The 26,404-nt window shown below is 34.9% G+C and overlaps 1 protein-coding gene across 2 annotated transcripts in view; it reads left to right on the top strand.

The window, feature by feature from the left end:
- The window catches only part of LOC113393699 (uncharacterized), a 27,013-nt gene extending 609 nt beyond the window's left edge, over positions 1-26,404 (top strand). Inside the window, exons 1-7 of one of the 2 annotated variants that reach the window (XM_064216707.1) lie at positions 5,371-5,576; positions 21,704-21,863; positions 22,727-22,881; positions 23,151-23,352; positions 23,497-23,643; positions 24,623-24,775; positions 24,863-26,404. In XM_064216707.1, the coding sequence (XP_064072777.1) occupies positions 21,707-21,863; positions 22,727-22,881; positions 23,151-23,352; positions 23,497-23,643; positions 24,623-24,775; positions 24,863-25,779 (1,731 nt within the window). In that variant the 5' untranslated portion in view covers positions 5,371-5,576; positions 21,704-21,706 and the 3' untranslated portion in view covers positions 25,780-26,404. Of the gene's footprint in view, positions 1-5,370; positions 5,577-21,703; positions 21,864-22,726; positions 22,882-23,150; positions 23,353-23,496; positions 23,644-24,622; positions 24,776-24,862 lie in introns of those variants that run through there. The other variant, XM_064216706.1, reaches the window with a different exon arrangement.

Here is a 26,404-nt window from a genome sequence, read left to right as displayed (position 1 = left end):
TGGATGTTTAAATAAAAATGAGGGTAGGCTTGCAAGAGACACTATTGTAAAACTTGAATATGGAGAGATTTCTGTTTGATGGTGCATTCAACTATCCCGTCACAGCTCACTGCTTCAGATCAAACAACGCTAGATTAATATAACAACAATGGTTTTGTGTCTGGTAGAAGATATTATTTTTTCCAAACACACTGATTATACAGCTAGGAAAAGTAATGCGTTTGTTTCACGCAATTTGCAAGTCAAGGAGTGAAAAAGCAAAGTACGCATACCTGCCTAAAAAAAGTACTCTTATATATAAATACAAGATAATGTAACAATATAATTTGATAACTGATGATGATTCTAGCTCTGTCGAAAAATATAAAACCAAGGTTCGTCTAGTACTGTTAGCCTAGAACTGAATAGGTCCATTCCGTTTTATTAAAAATACAAACATGCTGATGAAGTTGCTATACGGTACACACCTCAGACTATATCTACCCAATAAATAAAATATTAATACAATTCAACCCGTGCTCGACGTCAACCGAAGACATGCATGGGTCTAATGTTAAAGGAGCCTGGTGGAATTACCTTCTCTTCAAAAGGGAGAGGCTTTAAGCCAGCAGTGGGACATTTACAGAGCGTTACTTGATACATAAAAATGAATGTTTGTATTCTATTATCTGTATATTTGTCACTGTGAGTTCTTAAACTATTTTTATCCGATTTTAATGAACTTTTAGTAAGATGTTCTGCGTACGCCAGCGAAAGACATAATGGTAAATTTTACCTCTTTTGAACATTCTAAATGAAAATTGAAATTACAGACACGATTTTATTTAGTGTATTTACAAAATGAAAAAAAATACCTTTTTATCTCACGAGGACAGGTCACAATTAACGACACCTCAACCCTTACGACCCAGTTTATTTTACCTAACGAATATGGTCCGATTATTTCCCGCTGACCAAGCCCTAAAGTATTAAACCGTAGGCATGCTATGCTATGTTTAAAGATTAAAACTTATTCGAATCTCAGTTTAATAAATATAATACGTTAAATTATGTCACTCTTAGGCATTAAATAAATTATAAAGAGCTCAACACCAGCATCGGCTGTCAGCTGTAAAATCAAATTGTTTATCATGTTCAAATTTAGGGCCTATTCTAATGGCAGGGAGAGTAAATACAATTGAAAACCTTGGACCTAAAATTGATATGATTCAACCCATATGGGTTTTTAAATGTCGACTAAGGTCTTATTGATACTTTGGAAGTAAAATAAAAGTGAGTATATAATAAGTTAAGTGCAATTATGTTTTATTATTAAGTATTATAGATTAATCGAGAACTCTTTGTATTGAAAATTGAATAATATAATAAAGCAATTTGCAAATCGCATGAAATAAGATAGAAAAATATTATTAGTAATGAGTACTACAAAATTTAATCTAAAATACTTATTTATTTCAAAGCTGTTGCTGTGGATGCTCGGCATTATATTGAAAGCACTTCCATTTTAGGTTTCGTGATGTCGACGTCGTTCGAAAGTTGGCCTTTGTTTTATTCAGTTTATAGATTACGCCCAAACACAATAGCTAGCCAGCGATGCGGCTTATTTATATTTATATTAAAAAACAATTTATAGGATAGTTACATATATTTTATACCGATTGTATACAAGTAATTCATAATTTTATACCATATTTAGTTAACATTAACATCCTTTTCACAGCTTTAAGGGATGCATGAAAAAACCTGGACAACTTACGATAAATCTATATGAAGCTGAAGATTTTTTTGTTTGTTTGAAACTTTGAATTCGCTAATACTCTGGAACTGCCAGTCTTATTGGAAAAAATATTATTAGTGTTTAATATCACGCTACGGCGCACGAGCGCGGAGTTAGGATGTTAAACAAATACCGCGCGGAGCAGCTAGTAAATCATAATCAGTCAGGTATACTAAATTAGCTAAGGTTTTTTTAAAAATAGATATTGGTAATAGGTTTAGAGCTGTATATGGATTATCTAACCAGTGATTGTAAATATTTATCCCCATTCGAATGCTACGTGCTCTTCCAGTGTACTATACTCGTAAATCACTTCTCAGCCCCTCATTCGTTGTAATTACGCGCTAAGTACCAGTATGAGTACATGCAGTAGCGTGCTAACAAGATAGAAGAGAGGGACGTAATTCGATCGTATGCTCGGGATTCTGTGCATGATATTATTACATGCATGGAGTAACGTGGAGATTTTGAACTTTGCTTACGTAACCTTTAGAATATCAATAACTTTTGTACCCATATAATAAAAAATCACTAAAATCTAGATGAGCGCTATGATAACGACACTTCTAAATTTAAAGTCAAGAGAGAATCGATGCAAGTGTTGCCAAATTTCTACTAATTTTCTGGCGCAATTGCCACAAATTGTACCATTTTGGGAACTCGCAGATAAAAAATATAATTAAGTGGGTCCAATAAGAAAATACTGCGTACAATACACGCACGTACAATACACGTACGTACAATACTGTCGCGTGTCGGTCCAATAATTTGATGTGTCTATTTTAATGCTAAAAATGTTTTTTTATATTTTCAACCACGAGGGACGACGTTCCCTTTCCGTACTTCAATAATAATACTAATTATTGTTATTGGTCTCGTGAGGCGACTCCCTCTTTAATGGGCATCAACTTCACACATATTTTTTCTGTATCCAATGACATATCTGTGATAAAATTTGGATGATGTGCCTTTTGACGATGACCTTACATAAATTTCTACTAAGATGCTATGGGAAGGTATCCCATACAGACACAATTGACGTAACACCTTAGTTCCCATGCTTGGTGGCGCATTGACGATGTAAGGAATGGTTAATATTTCTTATAGCGCCATTGTCTATGGGTGGTGGTGACCACTTACCATCAAGTGGCCTAAATGCTCGTCCGCCAACCAATATCATAAAAAAAAACCAATACAGGCGTCCTTAGCATTCACCTGAACTAACGACCATATATTAAGATCTCGCCACCATCTACAAGAGCGGAGCAGCTAACATATCTAAAAGCATTAACTTAGTATTTCTTGATTTAATAGTATTTTACTAAAATAAAGTTGTTTTAAATCTACGTTCTGAACTTTGATTTCAAACATGAAAATAAATGTTATTTTCATGAAATAAATTAAGTACTCTCAAAAAATTTACCCATTCATTAAAATAATTTTAAACATAATTAGTCATGAGACCTTATAGCATGGATCAATAGTGTTGTTCTCATTCTAGGAAATGTTATGGCAAAGTAATAAAACTGTTTTTCTATCTCACGTTAATACTTACACTCTAACTTAGTGACGGAAATTGAAAGTGCTTGTTCCAAACAAACTTTAAAACTTTCGGTCAGCAGCGGTGGATCAACGGGGGTGACACCCACAAGGGGGCAGACGAATGAAAAGAGAAAAAGTGATTTATTTTAAAATTATAAGATCTTGTGTCTGCACGCTCCGGGTTGAAATTAACTGCTCGTTCTAACGTGATGTTTACAATGAAATCAATCTTTTCTATGTCACATTCAGTTAATATCATATTAAATACTTTTTCTTTATTTAAAAACTCGAGATCCAGTAGATAGAACACGTAGACCTCAATCGAAGGTCACGAATACAAACACGGGAAAGCACCACTAAGTCTTATTTTATGTTCATAATTATTCAATTATTCTATTTATATATTCTATTATCTATATATTCTATTATTCTAATAATTATTCACGGAGGAGCCAATGTGATTTATGCCAAAAAGTAATATTATTTGATCAATTATAATTAAATTCCTTTCTATTCACTTGTTTGCCCGGAAATACACAAGAGCTCGATTTTTAGGCATTTGCTGGAACCTACCGGTGTTTCCAAACTCATATGACTTGATTACTCATTCACCACAGGACATGTCCTTTGATGTCATTTGGTGAAGGACAAGGCCCCCGAGGTTGCAGAAGTCAATAGGCGACGGTAGTCAGTTGAGCCTCCTGCCTGTTTGACGCCGATTTCATAAAAAAATATATGTATATTTAAAATACCATAGCAACAAAAACATTACTTTTATAAATTACCTATTCCGAATTTATAAAAATAAATAAGATTGATGTGTATTTTTATAATATCGAAAAAACAGTTTTTTACTAAATGTAGGTATATGTGATTATAATGATACAATACTTATAAAAAAAATCTAAAATTGATGTTCGTTTGTATGTTTGTTCTGGCTAATCTTGACAACAGCTGGACCGATTTAATGACTTTTACAGGCCGTTACATGATTTTATGAGAAGTTAGTTTTATTTTAGAAAATATTTAAGTTTAAAAATTACTATTAATAGCTAGCATTATATTATAAGCATGTCATTAGTTTTTACGATATATCAAAATCGCTTAAACAGTTTATTTTAAGAAAATATTACTCATTAGATCATTAGTATTGATTTGTAAAGGAAATATAATTATAATATAATAGTGAGATATATAAACTAAGACGTCATGAACAGGAAATACATAATATGTTCATATTTTGATAATACTTCGGGGACGATTCATAAAATAAATCGTGTATTTCGTATAATAATAATAAAACATGAAATATAAAAATGCTGTCGTACTTCTGAAGTTAACTGCGGTTAACATTGCCATGACAACGCATTTCCAAGATGGCGATTACAATGGGCTTCCCGCGCTTTCCCCGCTGTTCTATCGATCCATTTACGTTCAAAAATTGCGACTATTTCTGTAGTATTTTATTTAATGAAAGTACTAGAAAACATAAACATAATATTATGTATTATAAAAGCTGAAAATATAACAAACTATTCGCATAATTTGTGCGTAATTAATTAATGAATTCTGTCTTTCTTACAGATATTTATTCATCTTAGCAAAAATTAAGTATTAAATTTTATAATTTTTCATTATCTGTGATATAACACCATATTATTCGGTTGAATGACCGCGACAACTATAATATCATGAAAGGCACACGATACGTTAATTTCATGACTTATAGCACGCTACCTTTGTGCTATAACTCGAAAAATAATTCTGTGAATACCTTTCTATCGTTTTACCAAAAAACGTGACAAGTCACATTCATTCTAACTGGTACTGTACTAATTTTATATTGCAAGTTTGTTTCTTATTCAAGTAAAGTTATTGCTCTAGTAGATAATATTACCTTGTTTATTATTTCAAACAAAAATATGATAATTATAAACTAAAAGACAGAATACTATAAAAATAAGGGGTAGACATTTTCATATTTTTGAACGAAGCCTAAAATCTTGCGTTCGCTAAGCGGTTGCGTAGCAGCCCGGTTCAGTGCGTTGCGAAACTCAGTGACAGGCGCACGTGTTGTGAGGCATTATGCAACCTTTCACAGAAATTATTTTAAAAAATGCTATAAGGCTATATATTGAAAACATAAATTAATATTATATCAACACTACACAGAGTTAAATCGTTATAAATCCCACTCTTCATTAAAACTGAAAGGACTATTCGTTGTTCGAGCTGCAACGGGGATGCTGAGAGACCGGTAAGTACTTTGTTTATATACTAGTTCGAAATAATGGTACTCGTATTTCCAATGGGGCAATAACCACGGCGCGTGTCCAGATTTATTTAGTGATGTTACACAACTTTGCGAACAGATTAAGTAAATATTTGATAAGAAAAGCCATTCTTTATACGTAGTTTTTATGAACTTTAAGGTTTGAATATAAATACGTTGATAATAATATAATTAAATACCATATTAAGTAAAAAATTTAGATTGAAGAAAATTTAATAAAGTAATATTTTAATGAAATATTGGAACTTTGTTAATTTTACTCCAAAAAAATAAAGAAATATTATTCTACTCTTTATAAAATATTTTTTCATTTGCATAGTAGTAATTAAAATTTTAAACAAATTTTTGTTTTTAAATATTTTAACTGTAATGTTACAGACCGTATCTGAACGTTTTATACAAAACATTGTTAGCAAGATATATACTAATATATAATAAATTCTCCTGCAACTTATCACCCCGTATCTCAGACCGACGTGTAAGTCTTTGATCGAGCCCCAGGGAACTCATTACTATAATAATTGGATTAACCGATGTGATAAATAAAAGAAAAGATGTGGCGCCCGACGTGGGACATAGATTTTATCAAAAACTATGGTCCTTATCATAGTTTGTTTTGAACATGAATCAAGAATTTATTATATATTCAAAATTATAGTATTGTTACAGCATAAACGTGCTCACATCAGTAGGTTTTGTATTTCAGGTTTTGTACAAGGGCTACATACACAGTGAATATACAAGTATTCATAATATTTAAACTCAGATTTCACGGTTGACAAAGTGTTCAAGAACGGCTTTACTTGTCCTAATAATGCTAAAACTTATACAATAATTTTCTTGTAATTATGGAATGTTATAGACTATCCCTAACTGATTACGTATAATTTCTCAGACTTATCGCAAAGACATTTACAATAGCGATCATTATATTTGTGATGATTTTATGATATTTTGGATATAAATTATGTTAATGTTATTAATGATATTTTAATTAGCAAAATTAGTTTTAGGTTTCCATTCAAAACATAAGAAAATAGTCACTGATTTTAATTAGTTTCTATTACCCATACTCATGTAAACACCAGTTATTAAAATAACAAAAAAAACTAATATTTTTGAGGATACTAAAAAAATAATAAGACAACGCAAACAAAATGGCAAGCAACGACGTGAAAATAAACGCTTAAGAAAACGGTTGGTGCGTTTGTCCGTACGAAAATGCCTATCCCAACCCTCAACAAGGATGTCATATTTACAAAAAGCGTAGCGTAGGGGTGAATATTATTCAACGACAAAACACGCATGGCTGACTGAAAAAAACAGCGTTCGAAGCACAATCACTACAATGGCAAGTGCTTTCAACAAAGTGCAGTCAAATATTTTAATTTAATTAAGCGTTTTGAACGAAATTGTTTTTCTCTCATAAAAGCCTAAATAATAAAAGTCAACAACAATGATATTTGTACGTATACTTAAACCAGGAACACAAAATAAAGTATAAATTTGTGTTTTTTTTAATTGAAATTACTTTTTATTGGATAATTTTTTGGGTGGGACATAAGCACATTGCATGTTATTCGTTTAAGTACGGTCCCTCACCGGCAGCACTCGCCTGTAATGTAATAATCTTAGATTCGATTTTGAGCATTACGTTACAGTATTGACTCAGTGACGGGCAAGCCTCCGCCTGTAATGTAACGATCTAAGATTAACTTTTGATCATTCGCCTGCACTCATGGCAGATGTTTTTATAGAATATATATAGAGTCTCATTAGAAGCTGCGCGCTGTGATTTTTAGTTATTCTTACTCGAATGCTCGAATTACACTTATGTAATGCTTGAATCTAAGCTGTTTCAGAGCGAGCAAATGCTCCGAGTGAGGGACCGCCCTAATGTTCAAACTCAACAGAATGTATTACATTCTAATACAACTACATTTATATAGTCATATTCTGAAACGCAACATTTTATTGTCATTGGTCTAAGGCAGTTAATGAAGCGATACCCGATCAATGAGCATTTCAATTAAAGCCAAATAAATTAGTCTGACGTTAACCAACGTTTCAGCAACTGGCGATGTAAGTATTACGACCTACGTCATCATTCGAAAAGGTCTGATAGACGACAGTTTTATAGTAATCCCAGTGCATATGTAAGAAAAAAATTCGTTCATTAATTAATTTACAACAATAGATCATCTCCAGCCACCGAGACAGGTGAAATTTCATATCCTGTATCAACAGCTGTCGCAAATTGAATGTGGCAGGGTGAGGTGGGCACGTCAGACGTATTGCATTATGCAACCCCCACCCTTCGAGCATTTGATCGAAACTCAACAAGATAAAATGTGTTTACATATTACCAGCAAGGTACTTGTTCTTATGACAACTCTTCACATCTGCTACTAATTATTTAATTTTTATTTCAAGTAATTCGTTACGCTATGATTTTAAGTGACCCCTATTTGAATTTGATTTTATCAGACTATATATCTACGTATTAAAATGATCTTATAAAAAACTTTGGACTGACTGTTTCAAATTCGAGATAGCTTTACATAGAATTTATGATACAGTTTTAATCAACAGCCAATATTTTCCATAATAATACTGTCAAGGGAAATAATGATACTGTCTTCTTTGTTGGAAATTACATCTAGGAAAGCCCATAAATATCCCATTGTTGAGCAAATACTATGAGTTGTTCCAATGTAGATTGATGTCTCGTGTTAGACTTTCATCCCACACATGCATGGTTTATCGGGAAATTTTCTTTGACGTTCAAAACGAGTTGATTTAAACCCGCCATCTTCGGTTAAGATCACGAGTTCTTACCACTAAACCATGTCGGTTCCTGTAAACTAACTGCGTGTAATTTCGACAATTTTTACAACCTGTAACTGAGGTAGCACTTGTTTTCTTTATTTTTTAACTCTGTGTTTCGATGAGTTATATACATGCATATTTTGTTACTGAACTAATAAATAAACAAAAACAATTATTTTGTTGAAACTTTTCGCCTATATATTATATTGTATATATGTATGTGCATCGGCAATTTTATAAACTAGTAGTTACCGCCCGCGGCGTCACAAAATAACTTATATCCCAACTGTGCACAGTATGTAATTTACAAGCGACCATCCCCAGTTTTTCGTGGGAAACATTAAACTTTGCCTTTGCCCTTGAACTTCTTCCATTAAATCATCGTATGTCATATCATATATGTTTTTACATATAGTATATACTCATCATAAGCGTCTTTGATTTTAATAGCAATGCACCATCATACAGGCAAGTAGTTAAAATGTATAATGCTGATGTCCTCCGGATTTCGGCCACAATTTATAATATATTTCTAATAATTCGTCCTTTTGAAATTATTGAACGCTCGCTTAATAAAACCAACAAGGATTCCCTTACGTAATCGGACGTAATTCGATTGTAAAAATATAATTTACATTCAGTTCCATATTGTTTTTAAAGACCGTTAGATGCACCTATACAATTTTAACACATCCGAAATAGTTGAATATAAACAATGAATCGATCAACAATACAGTTCGTGATACCATCAATGAGAAACAAAAATAGTAAGGACGAAGACAAGAACCTCGTAGTACGCCAGAATGGGTCTCGTTTCTAAAACCAATTAAAAATTAACACAGCGTAACACACAAACGTAACCCTAAAATGTCCATTCATTAACTAGATTAAAGAAAGAAAAATCAGTACAAGACGGGTCAGACACAAGGGAGGAAAACAGCCTGAAGGTGGGTGGTGCAAGTCCAGACTCCAGACTAGGTAGCTTGATAATTACTTCCCCCCACAATCTACCCCGCCTTTCCTCGCAAATTCAGTTTACCGTTTTATAACTATGCGGCTCTGCTAAGCGCTTGGAATGTTTACGTTTAACTAATTTGAAGAGCTCTCGACGACGGTTCGTAGTCGTTTAAATTGTGAGTAATTGGTTAAAAAAAAATCGTCAACATATCTGTCGGTCCTTCTTATTTCTTTTATCCTAACACAATCTAGCAATTTGTAAGTATTACTATTAACAAAGGATTATTTTTCTTAAAAGTATATATTTTAAAGTCTACATGAACTTTAACCGGAGATGCGGGTTCAAACACCATTAATATTAATTTACTTGCTTTATGAGTATAAAACATTGTGAGGAAACATGCGTCTTTCAGATAAAAATCAGCTGACTCTGCTTGAGTAATATGGTGAACGAAATTTAAAAGGAGAAGAGGCTTAAGCGGGTCATTTATTGGCTTAAACTATCTTTAAGTATAAACTGTTTCTGAAATAAAGCACTTACTATGATACTGAAATAAAAAAGCAAAGACGAAAATTTTACTCAAAATATACTTCAAGTAGCCAGTACCGGTTGGCATGTAGATTCTACCGAAAGGAACCGGCAAGAAGCTCAGTAGGGACTCTTTTCCAGAATTTTAAATACAATGTCCATAATGTCAATTAAATTTATATTTTATATCCTTCCTGAAAGACAACAATTAATAGCCTCGCGTTTTTTTATCATCATTACAGTATTGTGTTTCATGTCTCGTGTTATTATAAGCTTTATTTATTAACATTTTTTTAACAAATTATCTAATTTATGAATCGAAAAAGTTAAAAATATCTGCGGAATTTTATGATGGAAAGGAATATCCTACCCCAGCAAGGATTTATTGCCTTTGCGGAATCGGAAAATTGCCGTTATAAATTATTCCTACTGCTTGTGTTTAAACAATGATTTTTATCACTGATTCTACTAAAGTGATCAATGTTATCTATACTAATACTATAATAAGGTAAAATTAATTTATTTCTATGTATGAAAGTAATGATCCAATTATAAAAAAAAAACAGTAGAAAAAACTATTCCTGATTATATCAATAGGGTACTTTCGGTAGTGAAAATTAATATATGAAATTTGATAAAAATTCAAATATATGTAGAAATATACTTAAATATTCTGATTTTGAATCATAAAAGCATATTGTTGTTTTATTAAATTAAAATTAAAAGTCGTAATTTTTAATCTGTATGTCACGTGACCTAAAACACAAGCGGCCATGATGTGACGTCGTATAGGCAAAAACTGTCAATTCAGTGTAAATAACTATAGCCTATTCCGATGGAAAAATATAAACAAACCTTACTTAAATTTACGTATTTCATGCGATTTGCTAATAACTCAGGTATATTGTGCACTAGTTAGTTTATGATTGATATATCTTTGTTTATAACACAACACTTTCACTTCACTACTTATTTAAAAAAAGTAAAAAGAAGCTAAAAAGAATAGGGTACCTATGTCCGTCCTTGGGCTTCCAGGTCGCTTCGTACTAAATTTCATGACAATTGTTTCAGTGGTTTAGTCTTGAAGGTGTAACAGACAAACATTCGCATTTATAATATTAGTGGGTATAGATTCGTATAGATTTTAGAAACGTCTCACTCAAAATTACTAATAAACCATCTTATTCTAAAGATCAAAAAAGTCTGAATCAAAAATCAATCAAAATCAAAATATTCCTCATTCAAATATGCTCATATAAGCATTTGAATCGTCATGTTACAGTGTTGAATTAAATGTAAAGCTACAACCGGTTCGGAGAGTAGATTCTACCAACAAGAACCGGCAAGAAACTCAGTAGCTACTCTTTTCCACCATTTGAATTACAGAGTATGTCAGTAAAGTACAATTAAATTTTGATATCCTGCCTTGAAATCAATGAATACTAACTCGAATAATGTACGAATAATGTACATCATATATTCTTTTCAGTTTTATCATTCTCTTATTTTAGAAGTTACAGGGGGAGACACTCATTTTACGACTTCGGAAGTGTCTTTCGCGCAAACTAATCTGTTTAGAAAAAAAAATATGTTAGAAATCTCGATATCATTTTTGAATACCTATCCATAAATACACTACACGTATGGGTTTCATAGAAAAAATTTTTTTAAGATTCACTTCTAATTATGGGGAACCCCCAAAATTTATTGTTTTTTTTTTCTATTTTTGTGTGAAAATCTTAATGCGGTTCACATAATACATCTAATTACCAAGTTTCAACAGTATAGTTCTTATAGTTTCAGAAAAAAGTGGCTGACAGACAGACATGACGAATCTATAAGGGTTCCGTTTTTTGCCATTTGGCTACGTAACCCTAAAAGCGAGTATATGAAAATGCTATCTTTGTGACACAAGTTGTTAAAATCGTAGTTACCGTTTATCGTATATTTCAGGAAACATCATAAATTCAATGATTTACTAACGCTTCATTTTCCAATCGCGTGTGGAGCGTAAACCACGTAAATATATATGTACATGTATAATTATATACAAAACATACAGTCAACTACACACAAACATAATTTTATAACGATGGTGGTAGCTTTACGTATGACAGGGTAGACTTGTAATCTTCTAATCTTTCGGACTCTTTAGCCGGTTTTTCCCGAGTTTGATACTGATAAGAAACTAGTTTATTGACTTGAGAAAATGGATTTCGATTTACTTGTAGACATTTCCTCTTAATTCGACTACTACTATACTATTTTTTCTCCTGCACTGTTTCTGTTGAAGTGTAATTTAAATTAAATTAATTAATTTTGGAAAACTTTAAGTTAAATGTATATGGAATTATCAAAGGCTAGATAACAAACCTCTAGGAGCAATATGTCTTGCTTTGTTTACGAAATCAATATATCAACATGATCTTGCTCTCTAGATTTTTACATTTTGCCAATATATAATTAATGTGTTTATCATATTTAGATTCATAAGTATATTCAGAAAGTAGAGCTAAAAGTTGCTTAAATTTAATATATGTACTATATTTATGTATATATTTTTATGTAGGTCATAGAACCCCTTGTTGTGTCCTTGTTCATACTGAAAGAGATCCCTGTATTAGCGATGATGCCGCCTCTTGTACGTCATCCTTGTCTGTAATACTAGTGTAGTTTAGGTTTTATTGATGTACAAGTATTTGTATTGACTACAATCAGGTAAGTGGACATCGTGCATAATATACAAATAACAATGAAAGCACTTCCATTTGACAAATTGGTATTTTGTGGTACAATATGTTATGCCGATCTGCCTGTTACGCCACGTCACTGACCATTCAAACCAGGCGCAGTTAGTATGAATTATTGAAGCTTGATGCCTAGGTGGCGCCTAGACGGGTATGACAAAGATCATATTTGATTGGAACACGTTAAACGCATTACCCAACTTAGCCCTAATGTTATTGGTTATAATCATTATTCATCGGATTCATCTCCGTTAATTCGAGGAAATGTCACTTGTTCCTCGAAATTGTTAGGGTTCTCAATACGCGCAAAGTACACAGGTGTTAATGTACACGAGAGCTTTGACTAGCTGTGGAGTTGTCGACCTCGTAGGCTGTTGCGTAACACTGAACTAGCGGGAAAAACGAGGGTCGTTCAACCCTCTTTCTTAGATTTATGTAATCGTACATCCGCAAATATATACTCTGTTCTATAGATATAAAGTTTAATTTCCAGTGGGATACATTTAAGTTAAATATTTAAGGGTATTTTTTAACAAAATTTATGGAATAAAGAACACTATGCGACTGATATTTTGGTCGTAAATCGCCTCAGCGTTTTTATAGATGTTCCGGGTGAAGCATGCTTACAATATAGAATGATTTGGATAGGAATTCATAGTTTCGGTGAAAAGTGTGATCAATAGTGATGATACCCTTGGTGTTGTAACTGGTATCTATATGCATCGGCGAAGGTGCGTCCATTCGTAAAAAAACTACCACATATTTTTGATTCGATTGATATGAACATTTCAGAATAGATTCTTAGGTGAATTTGCTCTGTAAACATGTCCTATCAAGAAAAATGGCATTCGTCTTTTCTTAGGGTATTTACGGACAGTTCCTATGTATAAATAACGATCAATTAATACATAATTAGGACAACCATTCGATGTGAACTATTCTATATTTCTCGAGGTTCATTTTGAATATTATTCCGTGATTAATACGAAATGGAACCGAAATCGAATTCTATAAAGTGAGTCTAACTGTCATCTACAATTTTTAGTAAGCTTCGTAATTATGTCTCAATGATCTTATATACTATATTCCAACCATAACAGGAGAAAAGCACAAACAAAACAAACAAAATTTGACAGCAAATTGACGCGATATCATTGGTCGTGAGCTTGATTAATCTATGATATTCACTATGACTTTGCGAAAAATGGCGTTTGGAACGTCAACGAAACTGTTATTGGAATTTTGGAAGTAAAATTAAAGTGGAAATAAGTAATTAAATGTAATATTGTTGTATTATAAATAAAGATATATTAATGATAAACTCTTAGTAGTACACAATATATCTGAGTTATTAGCAAATCATATGAAATACGTGAATCTAAGGATTGTTTTTTTTTTTCCTACTTCCATTGGAATAGGCTATACATCTTTAGAAGAATACAGTATTAAGAGAACACGCTATTCCATAGAAAAGTCTCGGAAATGAACATCTTTTAATTTCAGTAATGTATTCTATTGACTTATTCCACAATATTTGCATTCAAAGTGAAACTATCGCCTGCAACAACAGTTGTTGTTAAACTTAAACAAAAATCAATGGCTTCTTCGAATTAGCAGCAATATATAATTAAAATTTACATGTTTAATCCAATACGTTATTTACATTCAACAATAGATTTTTTTTATTTTTAAACTGTATGTTTGTTAATTAGTAACAATAAGAAGGACCTTATATATCTTTATCTAAATAAAAGCGTGAGTAGGTATATTATATCAATTAAAATGTAAATAAAAGAATAACTTCGTCATCATGGAATTCCTCACATGGAGGAGAGTGGATATAATATTAAATAATAACTACGTATCAAGTACTTGCCGGGTCTTTTCGGTAATTTGCGGAACGTAGTTACCTAACCGGTATATTTATAACCGTAAGAAAATACTTAAATAAAGTGCATTTTGATTTTTATACATAGAAATTATTAAGGACACAACGATAGAGCTCAGAAAACGTGAAAAATGACCCGAATCAAATTGTCTCTTAAAACATTACTCGTGTCATTCACGTTGCATACGAAACGTAACTACATAAACGAGAAACATAAATAAAATATATAATTGAATAGCGTTTAAGGATGGGAGAGTAAATACAGTCAGCCAGAGTATTCATTCATCTAAAAACATCCTTGGCCTGACCCAAGAATCGAAAGCAGGATCCTTGGCCCTGGAGTTTTATAAGCTAGCCACTAGACCAAGGCTGCAGTATTAATATATCTTATATAAGAACCTATCACCCGGTAGATCTACCACATTCATGCCTGGTACGACTACTCGTTATGATCACATATCAAAACCTTAGAATAAACTAGCTATCGTCAGCAGTTTCACCCGGATGTGAAGGGGGAGTTTTGGTACCCTTTTTCAAGGCTCTTTTCTATACCGTAACAATGTTTTGGCAAAATTTCAAAATTGAGTATTTTACACAAGAAAGCGTAACAAACAAACCAACTCACGTTTGCATTAATAATATTAGTTCGGATAATAATAGCTCGCACCTTGTTACATTATTTCCCTTTGTTACGTCAAAATGTTTTCTGTTCGTTAATAAATAGCAGACAGGGTGATGAGTGCAGTCGATGCCTAAATCTGATTTGTCTCCCCTGTTTCATCCCTTCTCCGAAGCTACCCTTGTCTATGTTCTGAATATTAAATTACATATGTTTGCATGTAGCTTCGTATACAGACGCTAGCGAAACTGTAAAAGAAGAATATTGAAAAATATATTTTTTTGTAACGCAAAGAAAAAAATCGCAACTAAAATTGTTTTTTTAATAACTTTACACGCGAGGTGTGACTGTACGTGTATATAAAAACCCTCCTCTCAAGGTATTTTATTAACGAGAACTTTGTTTCTGGCTCGCTATTTACTTTTTAAAATGTCTTGTTATTATGGATAATATACTATCATCAATCTTCGTCTAGTCTAACACAATTCGTTGGTGTAGATTTAAGTAAAGTAAACTCCAAAAAAGCAACCTTTTAATACGCTGTAGGTAGTGTAATAAATTTGAATGTGTGTGTACGTACGTCTGTCGGCGTAATATGTGTTTTCTGTAATCTTAACAACGAAGACGACATCTGATATTTAATATAATAATAAATCAGGGTAAGTTTATCCCTTAAACAGTGTAGGCAAATAGCCAAATACTAGGGACCCTAGCCGATTGACCAAAAATTGGGAATTGGTAAAATTATTTTTTAATAAAGTTATTAAATATTACTCCTATTTGAATAGGGTAATACCACACCAGCGACATGCATACCCTCGTAACATAATATCATTATAGTAAATATATTTAAGCAAGTTAAAAAGAGTGTCTTAATCCAAGTCAATCCTATACATAATATGTATAAATGAATACTACAAACCTCGTATCTAACTTTAATATTGAATATTTATGTATACAATAATATTATATCATTCTATGTATACAACGCCTTCTCTCGCGTCGTGTTACGTAACTACTGGGAAGTAGCTTCTTCCCAGTTGTTACGTAACATTCAACAAATAGATTCCTTTTTCTAAGATCAAGGAAAACGCTATGCCAACAAAATTAGGCCATTTTGAAACACAAACAATCAGTTTTATAATTGCATTAACATTTAATGTTACGTTTCAATGAATTTAGCTCTGAAACTATAAAATATTTATATACATATATTAAAATTCAGTCTACCAAATTAATATATCATCAAGCTTATAAACTGTGTAATTTTAAGTTATTTATTCTTCCCGGGTCAAGGTCTCTCTTTCTGTATTAAAATCCCAACGTAATTTTGCCAACTAATAAATTGAAATCATATATTCAAAAACAAATTACTAAATTAGACAAATTACTTAACTAATTTATTTTTTTATGATATAAGTAGGCGGTAGGCTAGCGGTTGGTAGTAGCCACCACCGCACATAGACTTTGGTGGACAATGTTAACCATTGCTAAATGCTAAATGAATGTAGAGTTTTTGTTGATTTTTATGCAGGATAATTATAAAACTGTATAGTATAATTAAAGTGTTTTGTAAACTAAGCTGTTTATTAAAACGAACTTTATGCTTAAATCTAAAAAGTAAAATCAAGAAAATTCACCACCTGATTTAGAATTAATTAAATGCTGTGTCCTTAGTCACAATTCAAAAGTCTTTGTAAGACCCTTTTTCAATGATGTATATGTTTAAAACCTTCATGCTATATTGATGGAATTCAAAAATTTTAAAAATAACAGCCCGTATATGTCGAACTGCTGGACAATGCCCCATCCTTTTGAGGAAACGGTTTAGAGCTGACACTGCTCCGAAGCACGTTGGTGCATATTAATATATAGATATGGCAGATTTCATTAGACACCTCCACGATTCCTCGCTGTGATTTATATCACTGCCAAGCGCGACACGGATATAAATGAAAATTCAGTGTTGGTAGCTTGGGAAACCGAGGGGCTTGAATTCGCAATCTTATATTAAAATCTGTTGAAATAAAAACTAAATGTATTTATTTTTTAAATACGCTTATTCTATTGAGCTCAATAATTAATATACATAACAAAATATTGGTACTGTCTTACTGATATTGTCTAATAATAAAATGCTTTATAAGAGCATGCATTTGAATTGCTAAACTTACCACAAAACAATGCATTTGTAAGAAAAAGTCTACAAAGCAAAGAATACCAAATGAGTTCATGTCGCCGTTGGGGGTGGTAGCTTTACTAACATTGCGCTGAATACAAGTCACTACAAAGAACGCGAAGCTTGCAATGACGGTATTCAGAACATCTTAATAGAAGTGCAACAGTTTGTTTCACTAATAACTTCGCTTGGAATTAAAATTTGATACAAACTTCGTATGATTTTTAAGCTGAAGTATATATACTATGTAATTGCAAGACACATTTTATCGAAACGTATTAATTTAGTGTTGTAAACTTTTTTTAAATTAAATTCTAATCAGGCTAACGCAGACATCCCAGGCAGCCATATTTTATTGTTATTTTTTATGCATTATTTTTAAATATTTTACGTAAAAAAAAGGAAATTCGTATTTGATTGCATCATACATCTCACACAGATCTAGTTATGAAGTTGTGAGTACCAAAGCGGTAGAGCCCTCAATTAAACTCTCCGCTACGCTGCCGACATGAGAGGGGTGGATAATCGCCTCCCTCTACCTCCAACCATCCTCTGGCGATACAAGGGTGACCCCCCATTGAATGCATCCTAAATGAAATACAAGTTAGGTCAAACCGCATTTAATAAAAATACACCAAAAGTATAAAATTAATAAAATTTTGAAAAACTTTTGATAATTTTACACATTTATTTATTATTTAAACTTGAAGTTTCTTATTATTGACAACGCAAGTTAAATAAACTGTAACAATTATGTTTTTTAATTTACAAATCAATACATTTCAAAGAACTTTGCTGTAATGTTTTTATATTAAATAAAAGGTTTTGAATTTGGGTTTTTTAGCCGATTCAAAAGGTTTACAAAATATCATAATTTATGTTAAGCTATGAAATAACCTCATTCCCTGTACATATTAACGTAATATAATAAAATAAGACCGAAATAATGATTTTTACGGCAAATGCTTTGAGCTGCATCGCCTCCAGCTTTCTCGTCGTTGATATAAAAGATGCCGTGTCGTCATATTCCCATTGTTATTTGAACTTGACGTTGGTTTTTATTGAACATCTTTCTCATTCATTACGTTTACTAAACCTTACAACGTGTTCATTTAGTACCGTCTATAATAACAAACGTCAAGATATCATCTTAATAAGATTTCTTCATCCTAGTCCTAACTTGGAGCACGTCACGGAACGATTTTGCGTCATAAATGTTTCAAACATTACTCATGAAAACATTGCACAAAATTTGAAAACTCATCTCAACTAACTTCAAAAATTTATATATATTTATAAATTTTTATAAGTATATAAGTTATATTATTAAACATATCATCACAAATTGAACAGCTATAGGCACATATTTTAGCTTTAACATTCGAGTCAACACTCAACCCCTAATCCAAAACAATAATAAATACCAACCCCCGTGTACATCGATTGTCGTACAGGAGCGGTGTTGGCGCGGAGTTAGTTAGACAAACCGGACTCGACAAACAGAAGGGTAACCGAGTGATTCACGGTTTAATTAGGAGCTGTAGGTGTTCCCTCATATATTTTTTATGATAGCAGTTAGACTCATGATTTATCCGGTGGTACGACATTGTGGTCCGTCCATGTATCATAATTTATTCCATGTCAACTTTTTTTTTAAATAAAGACTTATAATTTGTATACTTATATCTAATAAAAAAACAGTATTATTTCCTTCATGCCTATGCTTTCGACGCTTCCTCGGTGTTACTTATAAATTGTAAATGATTAGATTAGTATGTATATCTAGACTAGAATGTAAACCCCTTATTAACATCTGTATGTGAAATATTATAACAATAATTAGTATTGGTAATTACGGAATTTATACCAATATAACAAACTTCATAATACCCTAACGATAAATTTACGATAGGGTATCATGAAGTTGTCAAATAAACGTTTATTTTATAATAATAATAAGAGGCAAATTGAACAATCCTTATCCTGCAAATTACCGTAATTCTCAAGTCGAACTATAACTCCTAACAAAAGTCTGCACAAACGATCGTGCGCATCTCAATAAAGTAAATAAATAATTTTTCATTTCACTGATTGCAAAATTGCAACGGTTATTACTTCGACATAACCTGTCCCACAGTTTATTACAGAAAAATAGGGCAAATACCTTGCGTTAAAACTTGGCAGCAGACCAGTTCATTTCGAGAGATAAAATGTTACCTTTTGTTAGCAAAATTTGGTGAAATCTCAGCTTCTAGACATTCAAAATCGATAATTATTACCGAATTCGATGTTAAACGAAAACAATTTAAGAAGAACTTTTAGTTCATTAAATTGGGAAAATGGAATACGTTTATTCAAATTTAAACTTTTAAGCGTATTTTTTTAAGAGCAAGAGCCGTGGTGGCACTGCTTAGATCACGTTCGAGTTCAGATCCGAACAAGCGTCACTGAATTTATAATTCATCTTAGGCAGAGCCTGCCTGGTGAGGAAAAAACATTGTAATTAAACCTCGAATGATCGTATTTCACATTTCACAATAGTAAGTTTCAAATTCTCTCAAGGAATTCTGAATAAAAGATAAATAATTGGTGGTAGAGCTTTGTGCTATGTAGGCATAGGGTTGTCTATGGGCGATGGTGACTACTTGCCTTTTCGTGGTCCATTTACCAGTCCGCCTACATATTTAAAAAAAAAAAAGATTTGTTAGCCCAGCTGTTACTTTTATCTAACCGTAAAATTGCAGTCATGAATCTCTGACGCCCACAACGACTCGAATAGTGTGCGAGATATAAGCCACGAGATTGGTAGCTGTTGTCTAATCGTTAATTTAAAAAAAAAAAAAAAAACATTTATAGTAACCGTTACTCATCGACAAAAGATGGACATGACCTGTAGACATTTTGGAAATATACAGATCTTTGATCTTTAAAAGAGAAGTTTTCTTCGGCTAAATTAACGTAACGTTCTATATCACAAAAAATATACAACATACAGCCTAAGCTATAACTTGTCCCTATGTAAATATCTTACTACGATTACTTAGGATGTTGTCTCAAACATGTTATTACAATAACATGGTGCACCATTCAATATTTAAAAGAGAATGCATCTATCATTCCATTACATTCGACCAATATTTACACGCTGTAAACGATAACCTACTTGCAACCCTCAGAGAAGGGACGCGAACGTCAATAAGTAGTAGTTATGGCGAGACGGGGGGCCTGGAATGAGGCCTGAGGGACGCCGGACCGTTTCATTAAAGTACATATAAAGAACTACCTATAACGCTGAAGGGGAGTTCGGATACATTTCCTTTATTGTGAAGTCTTTGAAGTAAAAAGGATGCAATTGAAAAAGCACTCTTTTTAAAGATATATAAGTATAATAAAACTAAGGTCATATAGGGAGGATATCTTTATAATACTAGTTTCCACCCGCGGTTTCGTCACCGTATATCAAAATTTAATGACGATCGATAGATTAGTTAAAGCGAGGCAATTGTACTAATAATTAGTTTAAATACCAAAAAACAATAAAAATATTAATAAACAAATCACTTTCATATTTAAACTAATAATTAGGATAATTACCTCGTTGGTCAGATGTTTAGAAAAATCAGGCATTAAATAGTTATCGGATTTTATTTTTCAATCGGTATGTGGTAAATTCCCCGAAGAAATATCTATTATATTTAAAGCAATACTTATCTGGAATATTAATATTAGTTCAATTAGTTAATGAGATTTAAATATTGACAAAAAACTTATAATATTAGAGATAAGTCTTTTTACATATACCAACATAATATTATACCACCCATCCGCCGTAGCTGCGCACGGATAGTTTAAATTAATTTGAAGTAAAATTAACTTCACAAATATAATTTAATTAGTATATTTTTGCTGTCCTTCCTCTTAGTCGCCTCACGCACACTAAGACATATTTTAACATGAGCGTCACTCATACCAAAGCACGTCGATAATAATAATAACAATAATTTAACGTGATTAGGTCTATAGTTAATATAGTGGCGCGCACTTGTCTTTAGATACATACATATAAACATGTTTACAGTATATGTATTATATTTGCACAAATACTCTTAAATGACATAACTAAATTTTTCTCGTGAATCAGTCTGGCTATAGGTCAAAATCTTCACTGTAGTTTGTGTTTAGCGCCAACATACATATATATACAGGCGAATGCAATAGGGACCTTTTTTAATTTTATATAGTTATTAAAAAGCCACCATAAAGTATATAATAGTCATCTATCAGTACCTACCTACGAACAGCAATCATCTTTCGAATCGTAACATAGTTTTATAATGTTCCAGGTGATGTGGGTGTCGGTAGACAGCGGCGGTGCGGTGCGCACGGCTCCATGTGCGCGCGGAAAGCACTCCGCGACCCTACTGGGTGGGTACGTGTACGTACTGGGCGGACGCGGCGCGGGCGGCTCCGTGCCACTCAGGGACTTCTGGAGGTATTGCCTTGGTGAGTCCATTTGCAACTAACAGTCGGATAAATCCTAAACTTTGGGTTAAAAAACCAGTTCGGACCAATATTTTTTTTCTCCTAACAGATTCTCAGTAGCTGCCATAAGTTGGCTGTGTTAAAACTGCCACGCATCAAAAAAAATGTTAAACTAATTTGGCCCCACGTCTGAATCCTCTTTGATCGTCCCAAAACGCCGACCCATCGTAGTACACTATATTTCCTGCGCAGTTGGCAAGTCGAGATTGGCCGCCGTGAGTTCAACTAGGATATTCGAAACGAAAGTTACTGAAATACTAAATAAACCCCAGAATTGTAAGTGGATATTTTTATCAACAACCACAGTCACTTAAGCAAACTTTAACAAGAACTATAAAAATATTTTGACAAAGCCTAATGTCGTACCTACATCCGTGAATGGAAAAGAAAAAGTCGACTGCTCCCCTAGGTTTTTTCATTGGGACTGTTTAATTTGTTTATTTTATTCTCTTTGAAATATCTCTCGTACTCAATGTGAGCTACATCTTTATCTGCGAATCGCCTCCGGCGGAGCAGCGTGTGGGTGTCAAGGGCTCTCGACAATGGCAGCATTTCTCTAGGACACTCACTAATTAGGTCGAGAACAGTTTACGGTTCGCGAGAAACCAATTAACCGCGAAAGTGTACTGGAATATGTCGTTTCATTGTTTACTCTCGAGTGGCCGATGTCATTTTTGATTCAAACGAAGACGAGCAAAAATATAATTAAACTAAATATACAATTATTTTTCGGTTGAGCGAAATTTGATTGAAATCAGCGACCTTTCTTCACCGTTTAACGACTTCTTCAAAGCAGCGTGTAACTCGCTCTGTCTTATACTCAGCAACCAGTCGGTGGGAGCGGTTGGAGGCGCGTGGGGAGCCGCCGCCCGCGCTGCAAGAACACACCGCCACCACTCATGGCAACAAGCTCTACGTATTCGGTGGTGAGGCCGGTGCGCTCTCCAACGAGACGCCACTTTGGATATATGACACTGAAGTAAGAAATGTAACACTTAGGGGGGGTCTCATGAGGCCATATCTAGTGTGATTTTTTCAGGAAGTTGCGTTCTCTGGTTAGAAGAAAAACCAGTGGTATTAACGATAAGATATTACTAGTTTTGTTAATGTTTAAAGGTGCGAATACGTTAGGAAAACTTATAGATTATATTATTTAACCATGTAAAACGTAGGAGTATCTCTAATAAAACTAAATTATAAATTAAGTCATCTTGGAATACTTGAAAGTAAACACAGGTTATTTCACAGATAGAAACATGGCGTAAGTTACCAGGGCAGTCCAGTTACTCGACGCTGCGTCGTCGCGGAGCGCGGGACGCGCGCGCAGTCACGTGCGGCCCGCGCGGCCGGCGCGGACACTCCGCACACGCACTTAAGGATTGCCTTCTTATATACGGCGGATACAAAGATTTACGAGGATCTACCAATGAGCTCTGGGCTTTCCACTACGGTATGTCATACTTTGAAATAGGAGCCTTGCAACAAAAAATAAAAAAATGATATATTAAACACCAACCATAATCGGGCTACCGACTACCGACTACCAACCTCCTTGGTTTTGTGTATAGAACAGTATAGTGTTTGTTGCATGCAGAGTCGGAGTCGTGGCACCAAGTGCGCACGAGCAGCGCGGGCCCGGCGCGGCACCGCCACGCCGCGGCGCTGCACGACAACCGGCTGTACGTGCACGGTGGCCAGTGCGACCTGCGCGACTGCGCTGACCTCTGGCACTACGACACCAGTCAGTAGCCGTGCCGAGACCACTCGTCTCTAGCATATTTTTATTTTTGTTATATGATCTATTTTCATTTATAATTTATGGTGACGAAGACAAATGTACCAAGAATTGATCGCTAAGAAACCCCTTACACATTAATAATCAATTCTTCGAATTCCATTGTTAAGGTACTAGATTAGAATATTAAGTGCAGCTTTTCTAATGCCATACCTTTGACCAGTGTTTCATGTTGCACGCGATCAAATCAAATCAAATCAAAATCAAAAATCTTTATTCAATATAGAAGTGTTTACACTTGCTTATTGATTGTCAAAAATCTACCACCGGTTCGGAATTTAGCACCTCGGACCTGAGAAGAACCGGCGAAAGAAACTCAGCGGGATATTTTTTTTTTTTTTCATTTTGCATGTACAATAATTATTATATTTTAGTTATTTGAAACAGCCTGGAGGCGATCATTTCATTCCCAAGGTGTGCAGTCAACTAAAAAGTCATTAGTGTTGTAATATCCTTTAGCACACAAACGCTCTTTAACGATTCTTTTGAATTTTATAATTGAATAATTTTGAACGTTTTCTGGGATCCTGTTGTAAAAACGTATACATTGCCCCAAAAAAGAGTTACTAACCCTGTGTAATCGGGTACTTGGAGTAACAAGTTTATTCTTGTTCCTAGTGTTAATAGAATGTACGTCACAATTTCTGGGAAAATCGTTTATGTTTTTGCGTACATACATAACATTATCAAAAACAAATTGAGAAGCGACAGTCATTATTTTAATTTCTTTAAATTTATCTCTTAACGAATCTTTTGGGCCCAGGTTATAAATCAAACGCTTTAGATAAGCCACAATATCTTGAAAGTATTCTGTGACTCTTTCCCGACTCCAAACAAATTTCAATGACCTCCGTAATACATAGCAACACACTGTCGGTGACTCGCAACCTCTATTTAAAATAGTTATAATAATGTAACCGACCAGTGTCGCGCGTGTGGACGGCGGTGCGCGTGAGCGGCAAGCAGGCGCCCAGCGCGCGCAGCGGACACGCCGGCCTGCGCGCCGGGGCACATCTCTACATCTTCGGGGGGGAGGCGCACGGACACCCCACCAACGAGCTCTGGAGGTTCCACTTCGGTATGTAGCTTTAGTACCGACCGATCAAAATAGCGAGACCTCTCGTCGTCATCGTCTCGCTCCATGTTTCGTCTCGTTTATGCGTAGCGACGGAGACCTGGGAGCGTATCGTGCAGAGCGTGAAGTGGCCGTCGGCGCGCGTGGACGGGCGCGCGCTGCTGGTGGGCGGCGCGGCGGGCCGCGTGCGCAGCGCGCCGCTCGCCCCGCGCGCGCCCCCGCACGCCGCGCCCGCGCCCGCCGGCTTCCTGCGCGAGATATCCAAGCTGTCGAGCTTCCACATCCGGCGCGCCGCTCGCTGCTCCTACACCGTGCTGGCCGGCGAGCGCGACTCCACGGAGAGCTTGCTGCGCACGGAGCGCTCGTCGCTCAGCAAGTCCCGCTCGGCCTACGTCATCGACGAGCGGCAGCCGGCCGACGGCGGTGAGAGCCCGCGCGAGGAGCGCCTGCGTTGCGAGGTCTCGCGCGACCCCATCTCGGTGCCGGACTTCGCGGACATGGTGCTGCCGACGCCGGTGCTGTCGCCGGTCGAGGCGGCCCGTCTCGTGTACTTCGACTCCGAGGAGGAGGAGGACATGAGGCGGGAGCTGGCCGAGCTCGAGCGCAGTCGGCCGAGGGTCTGCGTGACGATGTCGAAATCGGCGTCGGTCCGGTTCACGAGGGAGCCGGCCGCCGACACCGCGCCGGTGACGGAGGACGAGGCCGAGCTCTCGACGTCGGACTATGCGAGCGCGGAGAGAGTGAACGGCGTCTCTGGGGCGTCGTCGGGTTTCAGCAACCCTCACTATCTGGGGCCGGATATCGGGAAGCTCGGTTCCGCTCTGACCCCAGACTCCGGTGTGGGGCCCGGAGACATAGAACTGCAGGACCTTGGCGAGAGACGCGCGAGGAGCGTTCCGAGGAATGGAGAGAGACAGCTGCATCTTTTGCTGGTAGGGGGCAAGGAGCCGCCACACCTCGCATTGCTGCAGAGCCCGCTCTCCATGTGGAGCTACAGACTGCTGTAACCTACTCCCGCGTGTATTTAGCACATTGACGTCCACTGTAGGAACTAGAGCAAAAGAGGAGCATGGCGACATGGTGGTCGTCTATCTCAGACGAAGAGATTTAATGACGGCAACATTATAAGACTTGCGTACCTTATGAATATTTGACAGTTATTGTAGATTTTTTAGAAGATTACGATTATGAAAAAAACCGCTAAAATAGCAGCAGATGTGATTAAGAAATATCCTAATGTTCGAATTCGACAATCTTCTCAAGCGATTCTAGTAGTTAGTGCCTATGCTGATAGTATAAACGCTGTACGTTCCATCGACATTTTTTTTATTCTGTAACGAGGTTGATTAAAGCAAAGGCAAAGAGAAAATGCCTTTAGTTTTAGAAGCATTTTTTTCTATTATCTATGTTACTAATGTCTTTATGTATCAAGCGTCTCGTTAGCGTCCATTAGCACTTAAATATCAGGTACAATAAGGTGCCAATTGACAAGTATTGTAGTTAAGATTATCTTTAATGTTTTTACTTATAAGTGTGTATTTGTTACATAAACTATTACTTTGTTATTTTCATTTTTTATTAGTTATGTTATAAAACTATTACTTTCGTTATGAAAATGGAAACATTAAATAC

This window comes from Vanessa tameamea, chromosome 13, assembly GCF_037043105.1.
Source record: "Vanessa tameamea isolate UH-Manoa-2023 chromosome 13, ilVanTame1 primary haplotype, whole genome shotgun sequence".
Taxonomy (NCBI): domain Eukaryota; kingdom Metazoa; phylum Arthropoda; class Insecta; order Lepidoptera; family Nymphalidae; genus Vanessa; species Vanessa tameamea.
The sequence above is the reverse complement of the archived record's forward strand: the minus strand, read 5'-3'. Positions and strand labels throughout refer to the sequence as shown.